At 45.5% G+C, this 22,588-nt stretch overlaps 1 protein-coding gene across 6 annotated transcripts in view; it reads right to left on the reverse strand.

Annotated features, from left to right (window-relative positions):
• LIG1 (DNA ligase 1) overlaps nt 1-22,588 on the reverse strand; it is a 74,842-nt gene that overhangs the window by 18,165 nt on the left and 34,089 nt on the right. For all 6 annotated transcript variants that reach the window (XM_010586482.3, XM_003406496.4, XM_064293931.1 and 3 more), the window contains exons 10-18: nt 11,534-11,614; nt 11,227-11,283; nt 7,866-8,038; nt 5,634-5,800; nt 4,680-4,756; nt 3,389-3,480; nt 3,023-3,122; nt 2,058-2,143; nt 1,253-1,368 (exon numbers count right to left, since the gene is read on the reverse strand). In XM_010586482.3, coding sequence (XP_010584784.2) covers nt 1,253-1,368; nt 2,058-2,143; nt 3,023-3,122; nt 3,389-3,480; nt 4,680-4,756; nt 5,634-5,800; nt 7,866-8,038; nt 11,227-11,283; nt 11,534-11,614 — 949 coding nt within the window. The remainder of the gene's footprint in view (nt 1-1,252; nt 1,369-2,057; nt 2,144-3,022; nt 3,123-3,388; nt 3,481-4,679; nt 4,757-5,633; nt 5,801-7,865; nt 8,039-11,226; nt 11,284-11,533; nt 11,615-22,588) is intronic.

Raw genomic sequence — 22,588 nt, forward strand, 5'->3', positions numbered from 1 at the left:
ATGGGTCAGGAATTTTAAGGGTTTTATCTTTAGATAAAGGAGCTCTGGTGGCACAATGGTTAAATGCTTGGCTACTAACTGAAAGACTGGTAGTTCGAACCTACCCAGTGGCTCCACAAGAAAACCTGGCAACCCACTTCCATAAAGATTACTGCCTACGATATTATAGTTCATAAAGACAATGTCCTAAATCCTAGTTTGGTGAGTAGTGTCTGGGGTTTTAAAAGCTTGTAAGCGACCATCTAAGATACAACTATTGGTCTTTACTGTTCCGGACCTAAAGAGAAAGAAGGAAACCAAAGACTCAAAGAAGAAACTAGTCTACAGAACCAACAGTCTACATGAACAACGACATCACCTTCCTTGAGACCAGAAGAACTAGATGGTGCCCAGCTACCACCACTGACCGTTCTGACCAGGGATTCAATACATGGTCCTGGACAGAATGGGAGAAAGATATAGAACAAAACTCAAATTCCTAAAAAAAGGCCAGACTTACTGGGCCTGTAGAGACTAGATGAACCCTTGACAACTCACACAGTGAGTATCACCTTGAAATATTCTTTAAACTTGGAACTCGAACCACTCCCAGAGGCTACCTTTCAGCCAGATGACATATTGGCCTATAAAATAAATAATATTACCCACAAGTACTGTGCTCCTCAAGATAACTGTCTAGATGAAATCAAATAGTGAACATTTATCCTAGACCAAAAATGAGAAGGCAAGCGGGGACAGGGAAGCTAGATTAATGGAAACAGAACAACCAAAATGGAAATAACAAGAATGCTGATATATTGTGAAGAATGTAACCAATGTCACTGAAAGCAGAACCTGACTCCTGTGTAAACTTTCACCAAAAACAAAATAAAACATTAAAAATAAAAAAACTTAGAAAAAAAAGATCACAGCCTAGAAAACCCTACGGGGCGGCTCTACGCTGTCATGTGGGGTTGCTATGAGTTGGAATCGACTTCATGGAACCCAACAACAACATCTTTAGATAAGCTGGTAAGGTGGTTATGATCACATCTGCTGCAGAGAGATGGACACTAAAGCTCAGACATGCAAGGTCAAACAGGCAGCATGTGAGCCCATTCTGGCTGCTCCATGCCCTGTTGTCTGGTAGTCCGTTTCCAGTGAAGGTGTGCCCTACCCCTACCTGTGCCTGGTGAAGGCACGTGTCCCCCCTACCGCTAGGTGAAGGCACGTATCCCCTGTACTTGCGCCTGACGGTGTGTCCTGCCCCTACCTGTGCCCTCTGCCCATCGTATTTGTATTCGCAGGTGAAAGCTGCCTCCTCAAAGCGCTTTAGGACTTCGCTGACACCCCGGGTGGGATGGGCCAGCATTGGTTTCAGGGGGATCCCTGGAAGGGGAGATGAAAGAAGGAGTTAAGGGAGACTGAGTTAAGGCAATAAATTAGAGAGGCAGTGTGATGGAGATTGCTAAATGTACCCTAATATCACCATGGCTCATAGTGACCCTGTATGACAGAGTAGAACTGCCCCATAGGGTTTTCTTGGCTGTAATCTTTATGGCAGCAGATTACCAGACTTTCTCCCATGGAGCTGCTGGGTGGGTTTGAACTGCCAACCTTGGGTTAGCAGCTTGAGTGCTTAACCACTGCACCACAGGGCTCATAAAAACAAAAAACCAAACCCATTGCTATCGAGTCAATTTTGACTCATAGAGACCCTACAGGACACAGTAGAACTGCCCCATATGGTTTCCAAGGCTGTAAATCTTTACAGAAGCAGACTGCCACATCTTTCTCCTGTGGAGCACCTGGTGGGTTTGAACTGCTGACCTTTCTGTTAGCAGCTCAGTGCTTAACTGCTGAGACACCAGGGCTCCTTGTGTCACTTCTGCCCTCCCTAACACAGAAGGGTAAACTCCACAATTAAGAGGGAGGGGTTTTCACACCAGGAACAGGGAGAGAAGAGAACCCTGCAGAAGAGGATTCACACTGGGGCACCCAGAAGCTGTCACCCCCACGCCTGCCCTGGAGCAGGGAGTGGAGGCAGAGGGCGGGGGCTGGGAGCGGCCACAGCGTACCTGGGCTCAGCCTGCAGTGCTCTGGTAGATGCTCCAAGCCGTGCTCCAGCAGGACTGGCACGATGCAGTCCAGGTCGGGCACCTCACTGGGTGGGAAGAAAAGGGGGGTTTCCAGAACTCAGGCCACCTGGGAACTCGGCTTTCGGGAAAGGCCCTCACCCCACCCCTTAAGTCTGGACTCCTGAGCACCTCTGACTGTCCCTGCCACCATGTCCCGGGTTGGGCTTGCTTGCCTCGATCTTGACTTCCCCCAACACCTGTCTCTGCCACAGTTCTGCCTCTGTAACACTATGTATCCCCGACTTGTTCTCTCTCAGTCTGGGTCTGCTCTCACCCTTCCTGTCATTATCAGACCAGTGACTCTCCACCCTGGTGACACATGAGAACCCCTCAAAGATGTGTTAAAAAAAAAAAAAATTAAGGCCACGCTCCACCTCCAAAGATCTGGGATGGGGCCTGGGGCCAATACCTTCTAGACTCCAACATGGAGGCAGAGTTGAGGCCACTCCCTCTGGGCAGCAACATGTCACCATCACTTCCATTTTTTGCCTTTGGCCAATGTTGCTCTATGTGGCTTTCGCTGGAGCCCTGACCACAGCTCTGTGTCCATCATCAGCTGCTCCCTGGGTCTCTGATGGCCTGTTCTCCTGTGCCCAGCCCTAAAGCTAACTCTGAAACCACTGAGGCCTGCTACTCTCAGCTGTCTCTCTCTGCTTCTCCTGCCCCAACCACTGACCCCTCACTGTGTGCCACCTCCCCCATCTTTGTCACCACTCTGTCCCTCACCAACCTCATGCAGATCACCAGCCCTCGCTCTGACACCAGTCCCATGGTGGTGATGAATGCCAGTCTGCACCTAGCCAGCCCTTCGAACTCTGCCCCTGGCCCCTCCGCTCTGCCTCCCCCTGGCCCCTCCACTCTGCCTCCCCCACTCCATGCTGAGCCCTCGGCCCCTCCAGACTCACCAGAACGTCTGCTTCAGGACCATGCCTTGCTCATCCAACCACGTCTTCCTGGCCTCCGCTGTCCTGCCCTTCCCAGCATCCACCACAGCCGGGGGGAATTCTAAGAAAGGACCCAGCAGGGCTCTGAGTCGGGCCCATGTCCTCATCTACCCCAAGATCCACAGAGGGTGGTGTGTGTTGTACGCAAGGAAGGTAAATGAGACTGCGGGATACATGTCCCCTGAGAGGAGGGGCAGAGAGGAGGCTTCTGGGGAGAGGAGGGCCTGGAGGTGGTAGGAAGGGGCAGGAACCCTGGGGGAAGAGGTGGGGGAAGGGAATCTAGGTTAACTAGAGTCATGGGGCCCACGACTACCCAAAGGTGCTCACCTTGGCCGGGGGGTGTGAGGCTCACGGCCTGGGCGAGAGCAGCCAGGACTGACTGCTCAGCCAGCCCGAGGCGCAGCCGTCCACTCAGGGACCTGGGAGGAAGAGGAGCAGAAGACATGGGTTTGCTCACACCTTTCAAATCTTGCCGCCTACACACTGCTCCTCCAGCCTCGGGTAGCTCCCACCTCAACCCTTTGTAGACACTTTTTTCAAACCCCAGAACAATTTTTTTTTTAATCTTTTTTTTTGTTGAGAAGATACACAGCAGAACCTACACCAATTTAACAGTTTCTACCTGTACAATTCGGTGTCACTGATTACATGCTTTGAGTTGTGCAAGCATTCTCACCCTACTTTTCTGAGTTGTTCCTAATAACATAAACTCACTGCCCCCTAAACTGCTTATCTAACCTTTTGAGTTGCTGTTGTCACTTTGCTCCCATATAGATAGCTCTTAAAAGAGCACAATGCTCAAGGCAGACATTCTTGACTAGTTAAGATAAACTGTTGTTTGGTTAAGAAGCAGAAAAGGACTCAAGAGATCGATCACAGGGTCCATTTAACAGAGGATGAAATGGAAGCTGGCTGGTAATAGTCCTGACCCCTGGCACTTATGGAGGAATAGGCCCAGATGCCCTGCAGGTGTCCCTACCCCTCACCTCAGCTGCCCTCAGAGAGGGTGAGAGGGCAAGGGAGCAGGGGAGGGGGAATTAGGAGCAGAACTGGGCCTGGAGCCAGGAGTGCGGCCTGCCCTGGTGATGTTGAGGCATGTGGTAGTCAAGAGCCTGACCCCAGCACAGCCCTTGATTTGAGCCAGTGACCTCAGCAAATGGCTTAACCTCTGCCTGTTTCCTTTTCTATAAATTGGGGGTGAGGGTTAACAGGGCCTACCCCACAGAGTTGTTGGGAAAAACACGGCACATGGAAGGGCACCCAACACAAGTCCCATGAACGTGAGTTGCTAATGATTTTGTTTTCACTGTCACAGCGAACACTTGGCTTAGGTGCACTTCACGGCACAAGGCCAAAGCAGACATCACTAATCGATCACAACACCTGGCTTAGGTGCTACACTTTTCCAGCATCCAGGCCAAGGCAGACATCATTAATCGATCATGGCACTGTTAATCTGTGAGCCCCAGAATCCAAGGAAGAGGAGCCACCTATGAAATGGAGCCTGTATTTCCCACTCTCTTGCTCCTACTGTTCTCATTTAAGGGCAGTCGGGGCAATTCCAGCTGTTCGCCCTTCCTATTTTCACCACTGAGTTCTCAAAGGCCCACACGCTCACCGGGCGATGAATCGGGCTTCTGAGTGTCGGCAAGCAACAAAGAGGCCTTTGATGATGTCTATCTTCTTGGCTGTGGACTGCAAGAAGATGGGGAAGAACAGTGAGGACCTGGGAGGAAGAGAGGAGACCACACTTCCTCCCACAGCTGAGCCGCCCAGGTGCTGCTGCTTCCCCGTTTTAGAAGAGCCCCACCCTCACCTCATCCCCATTTCCCAATTCCTATGGCCCCTTGCTCTCTGTGTAGTAAAAGGGGGCTGGCCTTCCTTCTTGCCCCCTCCCTCAGCCAATATTAATAGACTCCTGTCATGTGATGGAGTCCCTGGGTGGTGTAAGCAGTTAACGGGCTCGGCTGCTAAATGAAAGGTTGGAGGTTCGGTCTACCCAGAGGTGCCTCAGAAGAAAGGACTGGCGATCTATTTCTGAAAAAATCAGCCATTGAGAACCCAACGGAGCACAGTTCTACTCTGACACACATGGGGTCGCCAGAAGCTGCAGCCGATTTGATGGCAACTGGTTGGTCATGTAGCGCGCTCTGCGCATTGTTGTTAGTTGCCGCTGAATCAGCCCCAACTCATAGCAGCCCCATGTGACAGAGCAGAATTGCTCCATAGGGTTTTCTTGGCTGCAATCCTAACAGAAACAGACTGCCAGGTCCTTCTTCTGTGGAGCTGCTGGATGGGTTTGAACCACCAACCTTTAGGTTAGCAGCCAAGCACAAACTGCGCCACCCAGGTAGCTGCAGTAGGAGCTAGAATCTCAAGAGGCTGTTCCTTCAGTCTCGAGAGCAGGAAGAAGGAAGATGGATGCTCCGCACCACAGCAGAATGGAGATGGCCCGCCCCCAATAGTCAAACCGGAAGACTTTTTGCCACACATGTGGCTCCATGGCCCCCTTCCATCCTGAGAGGATGAGCAAAGGGTCTGGTCGAGTGGGTGATCCACCCTGCCCACTCACAGCACTACCAGCCAGTCGGGCGATGTCACGGAACTTGGCGAAGACCCCAGGGGCGGTAAGTGGGGGAGGGGGCAACATGATCCTCTGAGTGGTGCGGCTGCTCTCGGCTACCAGCCCCACGTCACCCTTCTCGGCTGCCTCGGCCCGGACGGACTCCAGCTGCCGACCTTGGGGAGAGAGGGGGGTGGATGGTGAGGTGAGATGCACAGCTGGGTGTCTCCCTTCTCGGGCTGCCCCAACTGCATGTGTTTGTGGTGGGCCCTGGCTCCCCCCATTGCTAAGGCTCGCCTAGGTTCCCTGGGTAGTACAAATGGGTAACCACCTGACTACCAACTGAAAGGTTGGCAGTTTGAACCTACTCAGAGATGCCTCAGAAGAAAGGCCTGACAATTTGCTTCTGAAAGATCACGTAACCCTATGGAGCATGGTTCTACTGTGAACTGACCTCATGGCAACCGGTTTGGCTTTTGTTTTGGTTACTTGGTTGAAATAGCTCATTACATACCTACTTCCTGTTATGTAGGTATAAGAGGCTATTATAAACTAAACTGTGTCCCTCCAAAAGATACGCTGAAGTCCTAAGCCGAGTACCTGTGAACAGGACCTTGTTTGGAAATGGGGTCTCTGACGATGTTATCAGTTAACAAGGCCTACTAGAGTAGGGTGGGTCCTAATCCTTTCTGAGTGGTGTCGTGGAGATAGAGTCACTCAGGGAGAAGACAACATGTAGACCTTTGGACATGTTTACAAGTCATGGAACACCTGGGGCTACCAGAAGCAGAGAGACAAGGAAAGAGCCTCCCCTAGAGCAGACAGAGAGAACACGGTCCTGCCAATGCCCTAGAATTTGGACTCCCAGCCTCCAGAACTGTTGAAACAATACATCTCTGTTCTTTAAAGCCACCTGCCTTGTGGTATTTTGTTACTGCAGCCCTTGGAAACTAAGACGACACTCTCTATGCCTCACTCTCCAATTCTAGTCCCCAAACCCTGATGTCTTCACCTCCAGCATCTTTCCTCTTTATCCCCACAGCCCCTGCCCCACCAGGGCCTTGTCCCCTCACACCTGAACCACTACTGCTCCTCGCTCTCTCCCCACATGTGATGGTTAATTTCATGCATCAACTTGGTGAGGCTATGATTCTCAGCAGTTTGGCTAGACACCGGACTGGTTGTTCTGTAATGTAATGTAGTATAGTACAGTGTAACGTAGTCGCCTTCCATTTTGTGATTTGATGTGAGCAGCCAATCAGTTGAAAGGGGCGTTTCCTTGGCGGTGTGGCCTGCCTCCAGGATATAAATGCATGTTCTGTCAGAGCCTGTTCTCTCTCTCCACCCTGCACTCTTCTCATTGCCTGAACTGCAGGTTTTGGACCTGTCTGCTCCCCACAATCCTGTAAGCCAGAGAAGGTCTCCAGCCTACTGTGTATTTGGGACTTGCCAGCCTCCATAACTATGTGAGCTATTTCCTTAAAGTAAATCTCTCTCTTTATGTGCATGTGTGTGTATGTATGTACCTGTACACATATGTAAACACTCATATATATGTGTATATAATTGTATATATCTCTGCTGTTGAGTTGATTTCTACTCATAGCAACCCTATAAGACAGGGTAGAACTGCCCTATAGGATTTCTAAGGCTGTAATCTTTATGGAAGCAGACTGTCACACTTTTCTCCCACAAAGTGGCTGGTGGGTTCAAACCAGTTGCATGTATGTGTATTTCTATAAATATACATACATGCAACTGGTTTGGTTTTTCGATTTTGGTGGGAGAGAAATTCAGTGCTGATTCTAGATTCGGTATCAATTCAAAAGCCAATTTGCTTAGAGGGTATGGGGTGTACGTCACTGGTGGTGAAATAATTTGAAATAGGATAGCAAGAATGGTTATGCAACTTGAAGAAGGTAATACATACATATATATATATACGTTGTGTACATATATATATACCTGTTGCCGTTGGGTTGATTCCGACTCATAGCGACCCTACAGGACAGAGCAGAACTGCCCCATAGGGTTTCTGAGGAAAGGCTGGTAGATTCGGACTGACAACCTTTTGGTTAGCAGTCGAGGTCTTAACCACTGCATCACAAGGGCTCCTGCCCCAACACGTTCCCATTCTCCACCTCCAGTGGCCCCTCCTTCACCTCCCAAGACCCTTACCCCCGTCCCCACTCTCCCTTCAGCTCTCCTCCTGCTGGTACCTCCGCCACCGCCCTTTCTTACCTGTGGCCTGGGCCACGGCCTTGAGAAGGACGCCGTCACCGACGCCAAGCTCCAGGCCCTGCTGTGGTGGCCCAAGGCGGTTGAGACTAAGGTAGAGGACAGGGAGGAGGTCTGGAGGTGACAGGGCCACCACGGAGCGCAGCAGGTTGCTCAGTGTCTCCACCATCCGGAGCCTGGAGGGAGGGGACAGGGGGGTGTGATGACGTGGTTCTTCAGGGTCAAGGGAGGAGGGTAAGAGGAACCAGGGACAGGAGAAGAGGAAAGGGCTCAAGAACAGTCCAAGGTGCAGGACCTGAGGCCACTAGCACATCATCTACTCCCTGGGTTGTGAGAACGGTTAAGCTCTCCACTAACTGAAAGTTTAGCAGTGTGAACCCACCCAGAGGCGCCTCGGAAGGCAGGCCTGGCTATCTGCTTCCAAAAGGTCCCAGCCTTGAAAACCCTATGGGGCAGTTCTATTCTGCACACACAGGGTCACCGTGAGTTGGAACTTATTCAATGGCAACTGGTTTGGTATTTTGGTTTTGGTGGAACAGAAATTTAGTACCAATTCCAAATTTGGTGCCAATTCCAAAGGCAATCTGCCTAGGGGGTAGTGGGCTTATGCTCACAGTGGTAGAATCATTTGGAAAGGGATAGCAAGAATGGTTGTACAACTTGAAGTATGTAATCAGTCTCAGTGAATTACACATGAAGAAAACTGTTTAACTGGTATGTTTTGTTGTGTATATTTTCACAACAAAAATTTTTAAAGGAAAAAAAGGCAATTTGACAGCAGCAACGATGATGGCAGTGATGATCATCTTTGGAGGAGTAAGAGCTAACACGCATGGAGCATTTTCTGTGTGCCGGCTGCTGGTTTTAAGCACATTGCTCTTGAACACCTGATGGCCATCTGAAACCTCACACGTCCACGACTCAGTTCTTGACCTTTCTCTCCAGGTGTGCTCCTTCGTAGTCCGCTCCATCTCAGGAGATGGCAACTCCATCCTTGCCATTGTTGGGTGCCATCAAGTCGATTCCGACTCATAGGGACCCTGTGTGACAGAGCAGAACTGCCCCATAAGGTTTCCTAGGCTGCATTCTTTCCTGGAGCAGATCGCCACGTGTCTTCTCCTGAGGACCCACTGGGTGGGTTCGAACTGCTGATCTTTTGGTTAGCTGCCAATTGCTTAAGCACTGCATCACCAGGGCTCCTCCATCCTTGCAGATGCGTGTCTAAATGTCTGGGAGTGATCTCCCTTTCTTTTCCCTCATCGTCCACGCAACACATCAGCAATTCCTGAGAGCTCCACGTCCAACACACTCCAGGATCCGACCACTTCTCATGACCTGCAAGGCTATCACCCTTGTCCAGCCCAGACTGCTACAGCCACCTCCTCCGTGGGCTCCCGGCTTTCCTTGTTGCCCCCTTATAGTCTGCTATCCACCTCAAGGCCAGAAGATCCACCAAAAACCAAATTAGATCATCTCAATCCTTTTCTCAACTCCCTAGATCCCTAGGTGGCACAGTTTGTGGCTGGCTACTAACAGAAAGGTTGGCAGTTCAAATCCACTCAGCAGAGCCACAGAAGAAAGGTCTGTCGATCTACTTCCAAAAGGTCATAGACACTGAAATCCCTATGTACACTCTACTCTGACACACACGGAGTTTCCATGAGTTGAATTCAACTCAATGGCAACAGGGTTTTCTTTTTTTTACCTCAACTCCCTAATAGCTTCCCAACTTACAGAGAATAAAAGCTGAAGTCCTTTTATACCAGCTACATGTCCCACTTAAACTTAAATTTAGAAATTAATTAAATTTTTTTAAAATTAAAAATTCCATTCCTCACTCACACTAGCCACATTACAAGTGCTCTATAGCCACATGTGACCCATGGCTGCCATACTGGACGGTGCAGATAAAGAACATTTCCATTGACATGGAAAGTTCTACCGGCCAGCATTGCCCAAGACAATCTGGTCATCTCCTACCCCTTGTTCACTCTATTTAAGATAACTGGCCTTAAAAAAAAACTGGCATACTAGCTCCTCCAGGCCTTTAGCCTGTCTTCCCTCTGCCCTTCCAGAATCCAATTCCCCCAGACATCTGTGTGGCCCACTCCCTCTCCACCTTCAGGTGTTTGCTTAAATGTCCCCTTCCCGATGAGGCCCACCCTGCCCACCTCCCATAAAATGACCACGTTCATCGATTCCAAGATGCCGTCAATTCTAAGAAGTATCGTGACATGATGTGCTTTGTGTACCTGGACTGCTCACACCCAGACTGTTATCCATGCTGTTTAATCAGTTCCTTGCTTTCTGGGAAGTGGGCTTGGTAGCTGGGACACATGACATTGCTTTTGTTGAATCTGAAAATGATGGGCAGGCTGGAGTTGCCAGGGATGCTTCAAAGGATTGAAGATCGGCTGTCCCATGCCAATGATCACCTATCCCCTGAAGTCGTCTTTGAACTAAACAGCAGTTAGCTTAACTAGTAAAGAATGTCTGCCTTGAGTGCTGTGGTCTTTGAAGAACTGTCTATATGGGATCAAACTGACAACAGCAACTTGAAGGTTAGATAGGAAGCTTAGGGGGCAGTAAGCTTATGTCAATGGGGGAGGAACAAACGCACAGAAGCAACCCCACTGCCCAGGATTCTTTGTCTCCTGCAATGCTGCCGACTGTGTCCCCCGAACACAGAGAGAAATAACATTTAGGGTAATGTTCTTTAAAGGACTTGGTTTTATTTATAATGTTTGTTTCCATAATATCTGGTCAGACCATTTTATAATTGAGAACAGAGAGGATAATGAAAGTAAAATTTTTGTGAAGGACTGAATAATCCAGTCTTTCTTTAAGGAGCCCTGGCAGCGTGGTGGTTCAAGTATTCAGCTGCTAACTGAAAGCTTGGTGGTTGGAACTCACCAGCTGCTCTGCGGGAGAAAGGTGTGGCAACGTTTCCATGAAGTTTACAGCCTTGGAGACCCTAGGGAGCAGCTCTACGCTGTCTACAGGGTCGCTAAGAGTTGGAATTTTTCAGCCTTAGTGAACTCTGAAGTATGAAGGCCTTAATTTTGTACATTACACTTTTATTTGTATTCTACAAAAAAAGACAGAAGTTTCTACCTTATCTTAGACACTGATACTTTGGGTCTCCAACCTAGCAACCAAAAACAACACGTTTCTTGTTATTACTCTTATTAGTGTTATTATTGGCTGCTTGGTTCCCAGTGTCAGAGCAGATGCTCAATAAGCAACCGTGAGGGTGGAGAAGAGGAGAGGGAAGGATCAGGCAGCCCCAGTTGGCAGCCGCCACCTTGCGAGGCACAGACTGTGAGAGCCCCTCCCTACGCTGTCCTCGCCACGGCTTACTTACCGAGCAGAGACCTCCTCAACCTTCTCAAAGGTCCGGGCCACGGCCAGATAGGGGACCCTGGGGAATGGAAAGAGACACAGGAGAAATTTGTCCAGCCCATGCTGTCTCCCCACCCACCCTACCCTGCTACACCTCCCTGGTGAAACTCAAAGGCACACAAGCAACCCCAATGCCCAGAGTTTTCTCTTTCCTGCAAAGCTGCTGCCTGCGTCCCCGAAACATGGAGAGATTTGACAATTTGCAGCTAGAAACCCTCCCGCAGTGACGTGGACTGCAGTACGACCGTCTGGAATGGGAGAAGCCTCACTTCTGGCCAGACTTCCAGCAGGCATCTTCAATAGGGTGGTAGTTGTTCTTGGCAGGATTGTAGTCGGCTGGGTCCAGGGGTCTGGGGAGGCAAAAAGGAGATTAAATGGGCTCAATACCTGGGCCAAAGAGAACTCATTCCTCCCACTAAGATTTACTGAGCATCTAAAGTTTGTGCTTGACTACTAATAAGGTTGGCAGTTCAAACCCACCCAGCAGTGCTGTGGAAGAAAAGCCTGGCGATCATTTCTGTCAAGATCACAGCTTTGAAAACCCTCTGGAGAACAGTTCTGCTCTAACACACGGGGTCACCATGAGTTGGAACCAACTCAACAGCCAAGGGTTTGGTTTTTGCAGTTGCTCTGTACCAGGCACTGTTCTAGGATCAAGGGCACAGTAGTAAATGAAAAGAAAGATCGCTAACCTGGAGCTCGCATTCTAGTGGGAGTCAGGGAAAAAAAAAAAAGCAACATAAGCAAATAAATAATTTCAGGTGTTTAAGAAAATTGTTTTGGGCAACAAAATAAAGCCAAGCAGGGAAAGGGAATGTGGTGGGAGGTGTGACTTCAGAGGGGGATCAGGAGAGGCCTGTGAGGAGACATATGGGCAGAATGACAAAGGGGCTGAGCAGAGTAGAGAGCAGAGGGAACAGCATGCCAGACAGAGGGAACAGTAAGTGCAAAGGCCCTGAGGTAGAGGCACGCTGGAGCATGTTTGAGGAACAGAAGGGGGGTCAGCGTGGCTAGAGTGGAACAACATATCCTGCATGTTTTTTAGAGTTCACTCTGAGAGTCTATTAGGGATTGAACTGTGTCCCCCAAAAATATGTGTTATAAATCTGTGGTTATAACTCCATTTAGGAATGGGTTTTCTTTGCTATGTTAACACGGCAGTATTAGTGTAGGGTGTGTTTTAACTCAATCTCTTTTGAGATATAAAACCAGGTTAAGCAAGCAGTAAAAGCAGGCAGAGATGGAGGCGGACAGATACCAAGCCACATGAAGACTGCCAAGGAGCCAAGGAACAGAAGCTGGAAAGAGATAAGGGCCTTCCCCAGAGCTGACAGAGAGAGAAAGCCTTCCCCTACAGCTGGCACCTTTAATTTGAACTTAAAGCCTCCTAAACTGTGAGAAAATAAATTTGTTTGTTAAAGCCACCCCCTTGTGGTATTTCTGCTATAGTAACGCAGATACCTAAGACACCTCTACGTTATAAAGACCTCCAAAAGGCGGAAAATGAAGAACAGAACTCCAAATTCTCATGGTATCCAGACTTTCTAGAACCACAGAGGCTGGATGAACCCCTGAAACTACTGCTCTAAGATACCTTTAAACCTTAAACCAAAAATACCCCCTGAAGTCTTCTTTAAATCAAACAAGAGTTTAACTTAACTAGTAAAGATGACTTTTGTTTTTAGTAAAGAATGTCTGCCGTGAGCATTGTGCTCTCCTCTAAAGCTCTATCTATATAGGATCAAATTGATACTAGCAACTTGAAAGGTTAGACAGGAAACGTAGGGCCAGTGAATTTATGTTAATGGGGAAGGAATGACTCAGAAAAGGAGGGTGAGAATGGCCCACAATTTGAAGAATGTAACCAATGTCACTGAGTTGTACACATAAAAATTGTTGGATTGGAGTATGTTTTGCTGTGTATATTTTCAATAACAAAAACAAAATAAATCATTAAAAAAAAAAAAAAAACGATGTCAGGAGATAAGCCTTTAACTATAATGACAAACTTTTCTGAGATTTTCAGTGGAGAATATTTTTAAATCCATGTATATGTCTAATTTCTTGTATTCTGTCATGCTATGTTTTTTTTTTTTGCCAATTAGATAGGTGTGTGCCCAAGACTTTAATTAATTACAACCAAACCAAACAACCAAACCCACTGCTGTCAAGTTGATTCCGACTCACAGCAGACCTACAGAATGGAGTAGAACTGCCCCATACGGTTTCCACGGAGCGAACCTTTCGGTTAGCAGCTGAGCTTTTAACCACTGTGCCGCCAGGGCTCTGTTATAACCAGTGCAATGCACTGCTCTTTGATGGCTTTTGTTACTCTTGTAGTATGACAATTACGTGCACAACTTTTCATTCTACCTCTGGCTATAAGCTCCATATGGGCAGAGATACTGTCTGAAATTGCTCATTAAATATTTTTGAATAATCAGTTTAATACAATGTCAGTGAATCTCGACAGCCTAAGGTAAAATTTCCTCTCGGTAGAAATCTCTTAGCTCTTCCTTTCTAAGTAATTTCAGGAGATATACTGGAGCATCCAGAGTTGCCTCGGAAGAAAGGCCTGGCAATCTGCCTTTCTTCCAGGCACAGTCTTAGTCTGCACACATGCCACATGCGGTACCAGGAGTCGGAATCGACTTGATGGCAACTAACAAAGGCCAAAACATGTTTCTTTCCCTAAGCCCTATCATATCTCCCACTCACTGTCTGTCAGTTGTCATACTTTGGTGGCTTGCACATTCCAAGTGATACTGGAAGCTACGCCTTGGAGAAAAGATCTGGTAATGTACTTGTGAAAAATCAGCAATTCAAAACCCTCCGGAGCACATTTCTGCTCTGACACACATGGGGTTGCCCTGAGTCAGAGTAAACTCCATGGCAACTGGTTTGGTTTGGGGTTTTTGTCAAGCAGCAATCATTCAATGGAGCCCTGGTGGCACAGTCGTTAAGAGCTCAGGCTGCTAACCAAAAGGTTGGCAGTTCAAATTCACCATGTCCTCCTTGGAGACCCTATGGGGCAGTTCTACTCTGTCCTACAGGGTCACTATGAGTCAGAATCGACTCGATGGCAATGGGTTTTTTTTTTCTTTCAGTTATTCAATAAGGAGCCCTGGTGGCACGTTGGTTAAGTGCTTGGCTGCTAACCAAAAGTTTAGCAGTTCAAACCCACCCAGAGGCTCCTTGGGAGACAGGCCTGGCGATCTGCTCCTGAAAGGTCACAGCCTTGAAAACCCTGTGGGGCAGTTCTAGTCTGTACACGTGGAGTCGCCATGAGTCAGAACTGACTCAACGACAACTAATAACAATAATTTCAGGCTTCCGTTGAGTGGAACTGGTAGGTCTAGGGGAGTCAAGTCTGGCCAGCACTTAAACATATGACACCTAGTAAGCATTCAGTGAGCACCTACTCCATGCCAGATTCTGGGTCCCAAAGAACTTTTAACAATTTTTCATTTTAGCTAAGACTTCGTAGCACTGGGTGGAGAGTTAGCATGATGTGGTGGAATCCACATTCACTTGAGAAATATTTGCCAGGACTTGGGATAGACTCCAGGGCAATGGGTCTGGCTTCTTGGCTTTGAGAAATAGAGAGATGGGAGTTTGTACCCAGTTCTTCCACCCTGTGGCTGTGTGACCGGGCAAGTCACTTAACCTCTTCTGCAATTAGTTTTGTCATTGACACCACGGGGAATGTGATACACACTTTAAAACTTGCCGTGAGGGTTAGAGATAAAATTAAAATATGTATGTAACGTTATTGTTGTTAGGTGCCAGGGAGTCAATGCCAACTCATAGTGACCCCATGTGACAGAGCAGAACTGCCTCATAGGGTTCTCTAGGCTGTAATCTTTACAGGAGCAGATTGCCAGGTCTTTCTCCTGCTGAGTGGCTGGGTGGGTTCGAACTGCCAACCCTTTAGACATCAACTGAGTGTTTAATCATTTGCGCCACCGCTACTGTTACAGAAATATATAAAGCATTTAACCCAAAGCATTAAACTATTCTCAGATTATTTACACTGCTTGGGAGCCCTGTGTTTTAATTCTCCTGTATTTTATTAGAAACCCCACTGGGTAGTGGTTAAGAGCTAGGGCTGCTAACCAAAAGGATGGCAGTTTAAATCTATCAGGTGCTCCTTGGAAACTCTATGGGGCAGTTCTACTCTGTCCTATAGGGTCGCCGTAAGTCAGAATCAACTTGAGGCAACAGGCTTGGTTTTTCATTTTGTATTTTATACTGCTTGTACTGCTGGGGTGTGAATGTTTCAGATATTCAATAAATAATTAAAAAAAAAAAACTTTTTAACAAATTCTAGATTCACAGGAAGTTGCAAAGAAAAGCACAGGAGAGCCCATGTATCCTTTACCCGGCCTCCCATGGTGTGCATATTTTGCTTGTCAACATTAACCATAGTACAATATCAAAACCAGGAAATTGACATTGGTGGAATCCACACAGCTTATTAAGGTTTCACCAGCTCTACAGGTGGTCCCAGGTTACGAGTGAGATCCATTACTAAGTCTATCTTTAAGCTGAATTTGTAAGTAAGTCGGAACAGGTTCTCATTTAGCGTCAGTCAAATGCCTGTCGTAGTATATAGCATATATTTCTATACATATAAAACACCTTAGAAACACTTCCAAACCACATAATGACTTCAGGAGCATCAAGAAGTGCCTGTGTTTGTTATTACGAATCATTGTATGTATTTGCCTTAAATTTCTATTGTAATAGGCTTTATGGCAGTCTGTTCTCAAGTAATTGTCTGTTAAGTCAGACGTTTGGAACATGGGGACTGCCTGTACACACATCCATTTGTGTGTTGTTGTTGAGTCGATTCCAACGCGTGGCGACCCCATGTGTGCAGAGTAGAACTGCTCCACGGGGTTTTTAAGACTGTGACCTTTAGGAAGCAGATTGCCAGGTCTGTCTTCCAAGGTGCCTCTGGGTGGGTCTGAATTGCCAACCTTTTGGCTAGTAGTTGAACGCTTAACTGTTTGTGCCACCCAGGGACTCGTGTGTGTGTAACCCCAATGCCGCAGAGTTGACTCTCTAAGTCATAGTGACCCTATAGGACAGAGCAGAACTGCCCTATAGGGTTTCCAAGGCTGCAGTCTTTACAGAAGCAGACTGCCACATCTTTCTCCCATGGAGAGACTGGTGGGTTCAAGCCGCCGACCTTCCGGTTAGCAGTCTAGCCTTAACCACTGTGCCACCAGGGCTCTTTTGTGTGTGTAGCTCTATGCCATTTTATCACGTGTACCTCGGTGTACCCACTGAACTGTACCACCCTCACCGGATTCTTTCGTGCTAACGACCAGCCCTAACCTCAAGCAACCACTAAGCTGCTCTCCATCGATAAGTGCGTTATTTCATGAAAGTTACATAAATGGAACTGAGAAGTGTGCATCCTTTTGACATTGGCTCTTTCAGTTTTCACTTAGCATCATTTCCTCATCCTTGGACCTTGAGGAGCACCAACAGTTTGTCCCTTTTTATTGCTGAGTAGTATTCCACAGTATGGATGTGCCACGGTTTGTTTAGCCACTGAAGGACACTGAAGGACATACGATGGGTAAAGCTGCAATAACCATTCATGTACGAGTTCTACATGAAAATAAGGTTTTAATTTCTCTGGCATAAATATCCTAGAGTGCAACTGTTGGGTCGCATGGTGAGTCTACTTTTAAAAATGAACTGCCAAACTGTTTTCCAGAGTGTGCGAGTGATTCAGGTTCTCAGCATCCTCATCTGCACTTGGCGTTACGCTGGTTTTTACTCCAGCCGTTCTAACCGTGGTATGTACCCGCGTGTCTCTTGTAGCTAACGATGTCACGCTTCATCTCATGTGCTTATCTGCCACCTGTGTGTTGACTTTGGCGAAATGATTACATCTCTTTTGCCCATTTTCTACTTGGATTGTTTCATATGTGTTTTTTTTTTTTTTTTTTAACGTTGTTTTGAGAGTTCCTATTCTAGATACAGGCTATTTGTCAGCTACGAGATTTTCCAATATTTTCTTCCAGTCTGTAGTTTGTCTTTTCATCCTCTTCACAGAGTCTCTCCCAGAGCAAAAGTCTTTCATCTTAATGAGGTCCAACGTATCAATTTTTCTTTTTACGGATGATGCTTCTGGTGTTGACTCTACGAACTCTTTAACCGATCCTAGGTCTTGAATATTTTCTCCTGTGCTTTTTTTCTAGAAGTTTTAAAGTTTTGCATTTTACATTTAAGTCCATTTTCCATTTCAGGTTAGTTTCGTAAAAGATGTGAGATCTAAGTCAAGGGTCATTTTTTTCCTATCAGTGTCCAATTGCTCCAGCACCATTTATTCAAAAGGCTATCCATCCTTCACTAAATTGCATTTGTTCCTTTGCCAAAAATTAACTGGGCATGTTTCCCTCCTCTTTAGGACAAGACTGTTGCATTGGTGTTAATTCTTCTTTGAGTGTTTGGTAAAATTCTCTAGTAAAACCACTGGAGCCTAGAGATTTCCTTTTTGAAAGATTTTAAATTACAAATTAAATTTCTTTAATAGTTTTAGGACTATTCAGGTCCTCTATTTCACCTTGGCAGACTTTTAGAAGTTTGTAGTTTTCAAGAATTGGTCCATTTCTCCTAAGTTGTTGAATTTATGAACATAAAGTTGTTGGCAGTTGTCACAGATTGAATTGTGTCCCCCCCAAAATGTGTGTCAGCTTGGCTAGGACATGATTGTGTGATTGTTCGTCATTTTGTCATCTGATCTGATTTTCCGATCTGTTGTAAATCCTTCCTCTATGATGTTAATGAGGCAGGATTGCAGTTATGTTAATGAGGCAGGACTCAATCTACAAGATTAGGCTGCATCTTAAACCAATCTCTTTTGAGATATAAAAGAGACAAGTGAGCAGAGAGATGGGGGACCTTGTATTACCAAGAAACAAGAGCCAGGAGAATAGTGTGTCCTTTGGAACCAGGGTCCCTGCACTGAGAACCTCCCAGACCAGGGGAAGACTGATGACAAGGACTTTCCCCCAGAACTGACAGAGAGAGAAAGCCCTCCCCTGGAGCTGACGCCCTGAATTCGGACTTCTGGCCTACTAGACTGTGAGAGAATATACTTCTGTTTGTTGAAGGCACCCACGCGTGGTATTTCTGTTACAGCAGCACTAGGTGACTACGACAGCAGTAGCTCCTTATTATCCTTCTATTCGCTCCAGGTTCTGTAGTGATAGCCCGTTTCATTTCTGATATTGCTGATTTCTAACTTCTTTTTTTCTTTGTCAATCTTGGTAGAGTGTCACCAATTGCCTTTTTTTTTTTTTTGAAGAACCAGTTTTTGTTTCATTTTCTCTACTATTTTTCTATTTACAATTTTATCAATCTCTGCTGTTATTTTCCTCCTGCTGTTTGCTTTGGTGCTGTGGACTGAATTGTGTCCTCCCAAAATACACGTTGTAAATCCTAACTCCTATACTGCGGTTATACTGTCATTTGGGAAAGTGTTTTCTTTGCTATGTTAAGAGGTCAGAACAGTGTAGGGTGTTTTAAATCAATCACTTTTGAAGGATATAAAAAGAGCAGATTAGGACAGAGAAGAGTGTAGAGTTGGGGAAGGTAAATGCCACATCACATGAAGATCACCAAGGAGCCAAGAGACAGAAGCTGAAGAGACAAGGACCTTCCCCCAGAGCTGAGAGAGAGAGAAAGCCTTCCCCTAGAGCCAGCACCCTGATTTCGGACTTCTTAGTTTCCTAAATGGTGAGAAAATTAATTTGCTTGTTAAAACCACCCACTTTAATATTTCTGTTATAGCAGTACTAGATAATTAAGACACCCGGGTTCATTTTGCTCTTATACTTCTGGTTTCTTGGGGTAGGAACTTAAAGACTATCGATTTGAGCTCTTTCTTCTACTGTAAACATTTAGTGCTATAAATTTCCCTCTCAGCACTGCTTTAGCTACGTTCCACAAATTTTGATATGTTGTATTTTTCTATTTGTTCGGTTCTTAGTTTAATCCCATAATGATCTGATAACATACCTGTATGATTTCAATTCTTTTAAATTTGTTAAGGTTCGTTTTATGATTCAGGATAATGCCTATCTTGGTGAATTTTCCATGGGTGCTTGAAAAGAATATATATTCCATTGTTGTTGGGTGCAGCATTCTGTAAAAACTAGATCCTGTTGCTTGGTGGTGCTGTTCAGTTTTCTACGTCCTTGCTGATTTTCTGTCCAGTAGTGGCATCAATTGCTGAAAAGTAGAACTTCCCAACTGTGGATTTTTCTCCTTTCAGCTCTATCAGTTTTTGCTTCATATATTTGAAGACCTGTTGTTTAGTGTATACATATTTAGGATTACTATATATCTTTGGTGGATTGGTCCTTCTATCGTTATGGCTCTCTTTGTCCCCAGTAACTTTCTTTGCTCTGAAGTCTACTATATCTGATGTTAATATAGCCACTCCTGCTGGGTTTTTTTTTTGGCAAAATTAATGCTTGCCTGATATCCGTTTTATATATTTCAACCTACGTATGTAGTTGTGTCTAAGGTCAGTTACTTGTAGCCAGCATAAAACCAGTTGCTGTTGGGTCAGTTCTGACTCATGGTGGCCCCACGTGTGCACAACAGAACTGCTCCACAGGGTCTTCAAGGCTGTGATCTTTCAGAAGCAGATCGCCAGGCCTTTCTTCCAAGATGCCTCGGAATGGCCAACGTTTTGGTTAGTAGTCAAGTGCTTAACTGTTTGTGCTGCCCAGGGGCATAGTTTTTATCCACTCTGCCTATCTCTTTCTTACAGGCACATTTAAACCATTTACATTTAAAATAATTATAGCTACCTTAAAGCATTAAGTCTGTCACTTTGTTCTTTTTTTTTCTTCTGTTTGTTCCCTGTTTCTTTCTTTGCCTTTCTAATTGTACATTTTTTAAATTTCATTTTGACTTACTTATAATGTTTTTGAATATATTGTGTATATTTGAGTATATTGAGTATATTCTTAGTGACTGCTCTAGGTATTACCATCTACATTCATTAACTTACCACAGTCTACTAGTGTCGACGCTTTACCACTGAGAGGGAAGTATAAAAACTTTACTTCCACTTAGGTCCCTTCACCCTCTCCACTTTAAAAACATACTTGTCTTAAGTATTTCCTCTATACGCTACATTGAGCATCACATCAGATGGTGTTATAACTTATTCTCAAACTATGAAATATGACTGAAGAAACTCATGAGATGAAGGATAGTCTATTAGGTTTACATCTATCTTTACTCATTTCACTGTTTTCTTTCAGTTCCAAAGGTCCAAATCTTCCATTTCCATTCTCTTTTGTTTAGAGAAGTTCCTTTAGCCATTCTTTAAGGATAGGTCTGCTGGCAACAAATCTTAGTTTTTCTTCACCTGAGAATGTCTTTATTCCCCCTTCATGCCTGAAGGATAGTTTCGCTGGATATAGGATCTGTGGTTGACAGTTCTTTTCTTTCAGCACTTGAGATACTTCCTTCTGGTCTCCATGATTTCAGATGAGAAATCTGATCTTATATGAATCAGTGCTCCTTTATAGGTACTGCATTGCTTCTCTCTGGCTGTGCTTAGAATTTTCTTTGTCTTTAGTTTTCAGAAGTTTACTTAGGATGTGTCTTGGTGTGAATTTCCAAGGGTTTATCTCATCTGGGGTTCGCTCAGCCTCTTGAATCTGTAACCTTATGTCTTTCATCAGATTTGGGAAATTTTCAGCCATTATTTCTTCAAATACTTTTTCACTTCTATACTCTTCCTTCTCTCCTTCTGTAACTCCGATGATACAAATGTTAAATCTTTTGTTATTGTCCCACAAATCTCTGAGGCTCTGCTAATTTTTTTCAGTCTATTTTCTCTGTTGTTCAGTCTGAGTAAATTCTATGGATTTGTCTTCAAGTTCACTGATTCTACCCTCTGTTGTAGCCACTCTACTACTGAGACCATCCAGCAAGTTTTTTATTTTGGTTAATGTATTTTTCAGGTTTTAAATTTTCATTTGGTTCTTTTTTTATAACTTCTATTTCCTTGTTGAGATTTTTTTTTCATGTGTTGTAAAAGAATTTGCAATTTATTATTGAAGCATTTTTATGATAAAGAAAGCTGCTTTAAAATCCTTGTCAGATAATTTCAACATCTGATTCATCTCAGTATTGGCATCAGTTGATTGTTCTCATTCAAAATGTGGTTTTCCTGATTCTTGGCATGATGAGAGATTTTCAATGGTATCCTAGCAAAACATTTTTTGAAAAGTAATAAAAAAAGGCATTACTTTCCAAGCTACGGGCAGGGGGGACTGGAAACATTTAGTTATGCCCCATGGCAGCAATAGTTCAATAAACCCAAGTCCGAGCCTCCCTTCCTTAATCCTGCAGGAAAAAGTCCCAAAATGAGGTGAGTTTTGAATTCAGCCAAGTCTTAAAGCTCCTAGCCCCCACAAAAGATGTCTCGGCCTTCAATCATTGATTCCACAATATTTATTGAACTCCTACTGTGTGTGAAACCTGACATTCACTTTGCTTAGAGAAAATAAGACTAGAGGAGACACACCAGTATTAACTGTGAGGATCTCTCATGTATGGTCATGTTTATTTCCTTCTTCATGCTTTTTTGAAAACTCCTTTTCTTCTTAAAGTTGGTGCACCCCAGGACTCAGACCCTGGGCCTCTTCTCTTCTTTATTCATCCTCACTCCCCTGGTGATCATCTCTAGTCTTAACACTAAATGCCACCTGTATGATGATGAAGGAGCCCTGGTAGCACAACGGTTGTGTGCTTGGCTGCTAACTGCTAGCTCTGTGGGAGAAAGACCTGGCAATCTGCTTCAATAAAGATTACAGCCTAGAAAACCCTACGGGGCAGTTCTCTTCTGTCATATAAGGTCACTATGAGTTCGATGTCACTTTGAGGACTAACGTGCACCTGACCGAGCCATGATATTTTCAATCGCCTCATTTGGATGCAAAAGCTGGACTACAGGTAAGGAAGACCAAAGAAAAATTGACACCTTTGAACTATGGTGTTGGTAAATAATACTGAAAATACCATGGGCTGCCAGAAGAACGAACACATCTGTCCTTGAGGAAGTACAGCCAGGATGCTCCTTAGAAGCGAGGATGGCGAGACCTTGTCTGACGTACTTTGGACATGCTATCAAGGGGCCAGTCCCTGGAGAATGACATCATGCTTGGCAAAGTAAAGCGTCAGATAAAAAGAGGAAGACCACCAACAAGACGGGCTGACACAGTGGCTGCAACAAAGAACTCAAGCATAACAACAATTGCGAGGATGGTGCAGGACCG

Source organism: Loxodonta africana, chromosome 11, assembly GCF_030014295.1.
Source record: "Loxodonta africana isolate mLoxAfr1 chromosome 11, mLoxAfr1.hap2, whole genome shotgun sequence".
Classification (NCBI taxonomy): Eukaryota; Metazoa; Chordata; class Mammalia; order Proboscidea; family Elephantidae; genus Loxodonta; species Loxodonta africana.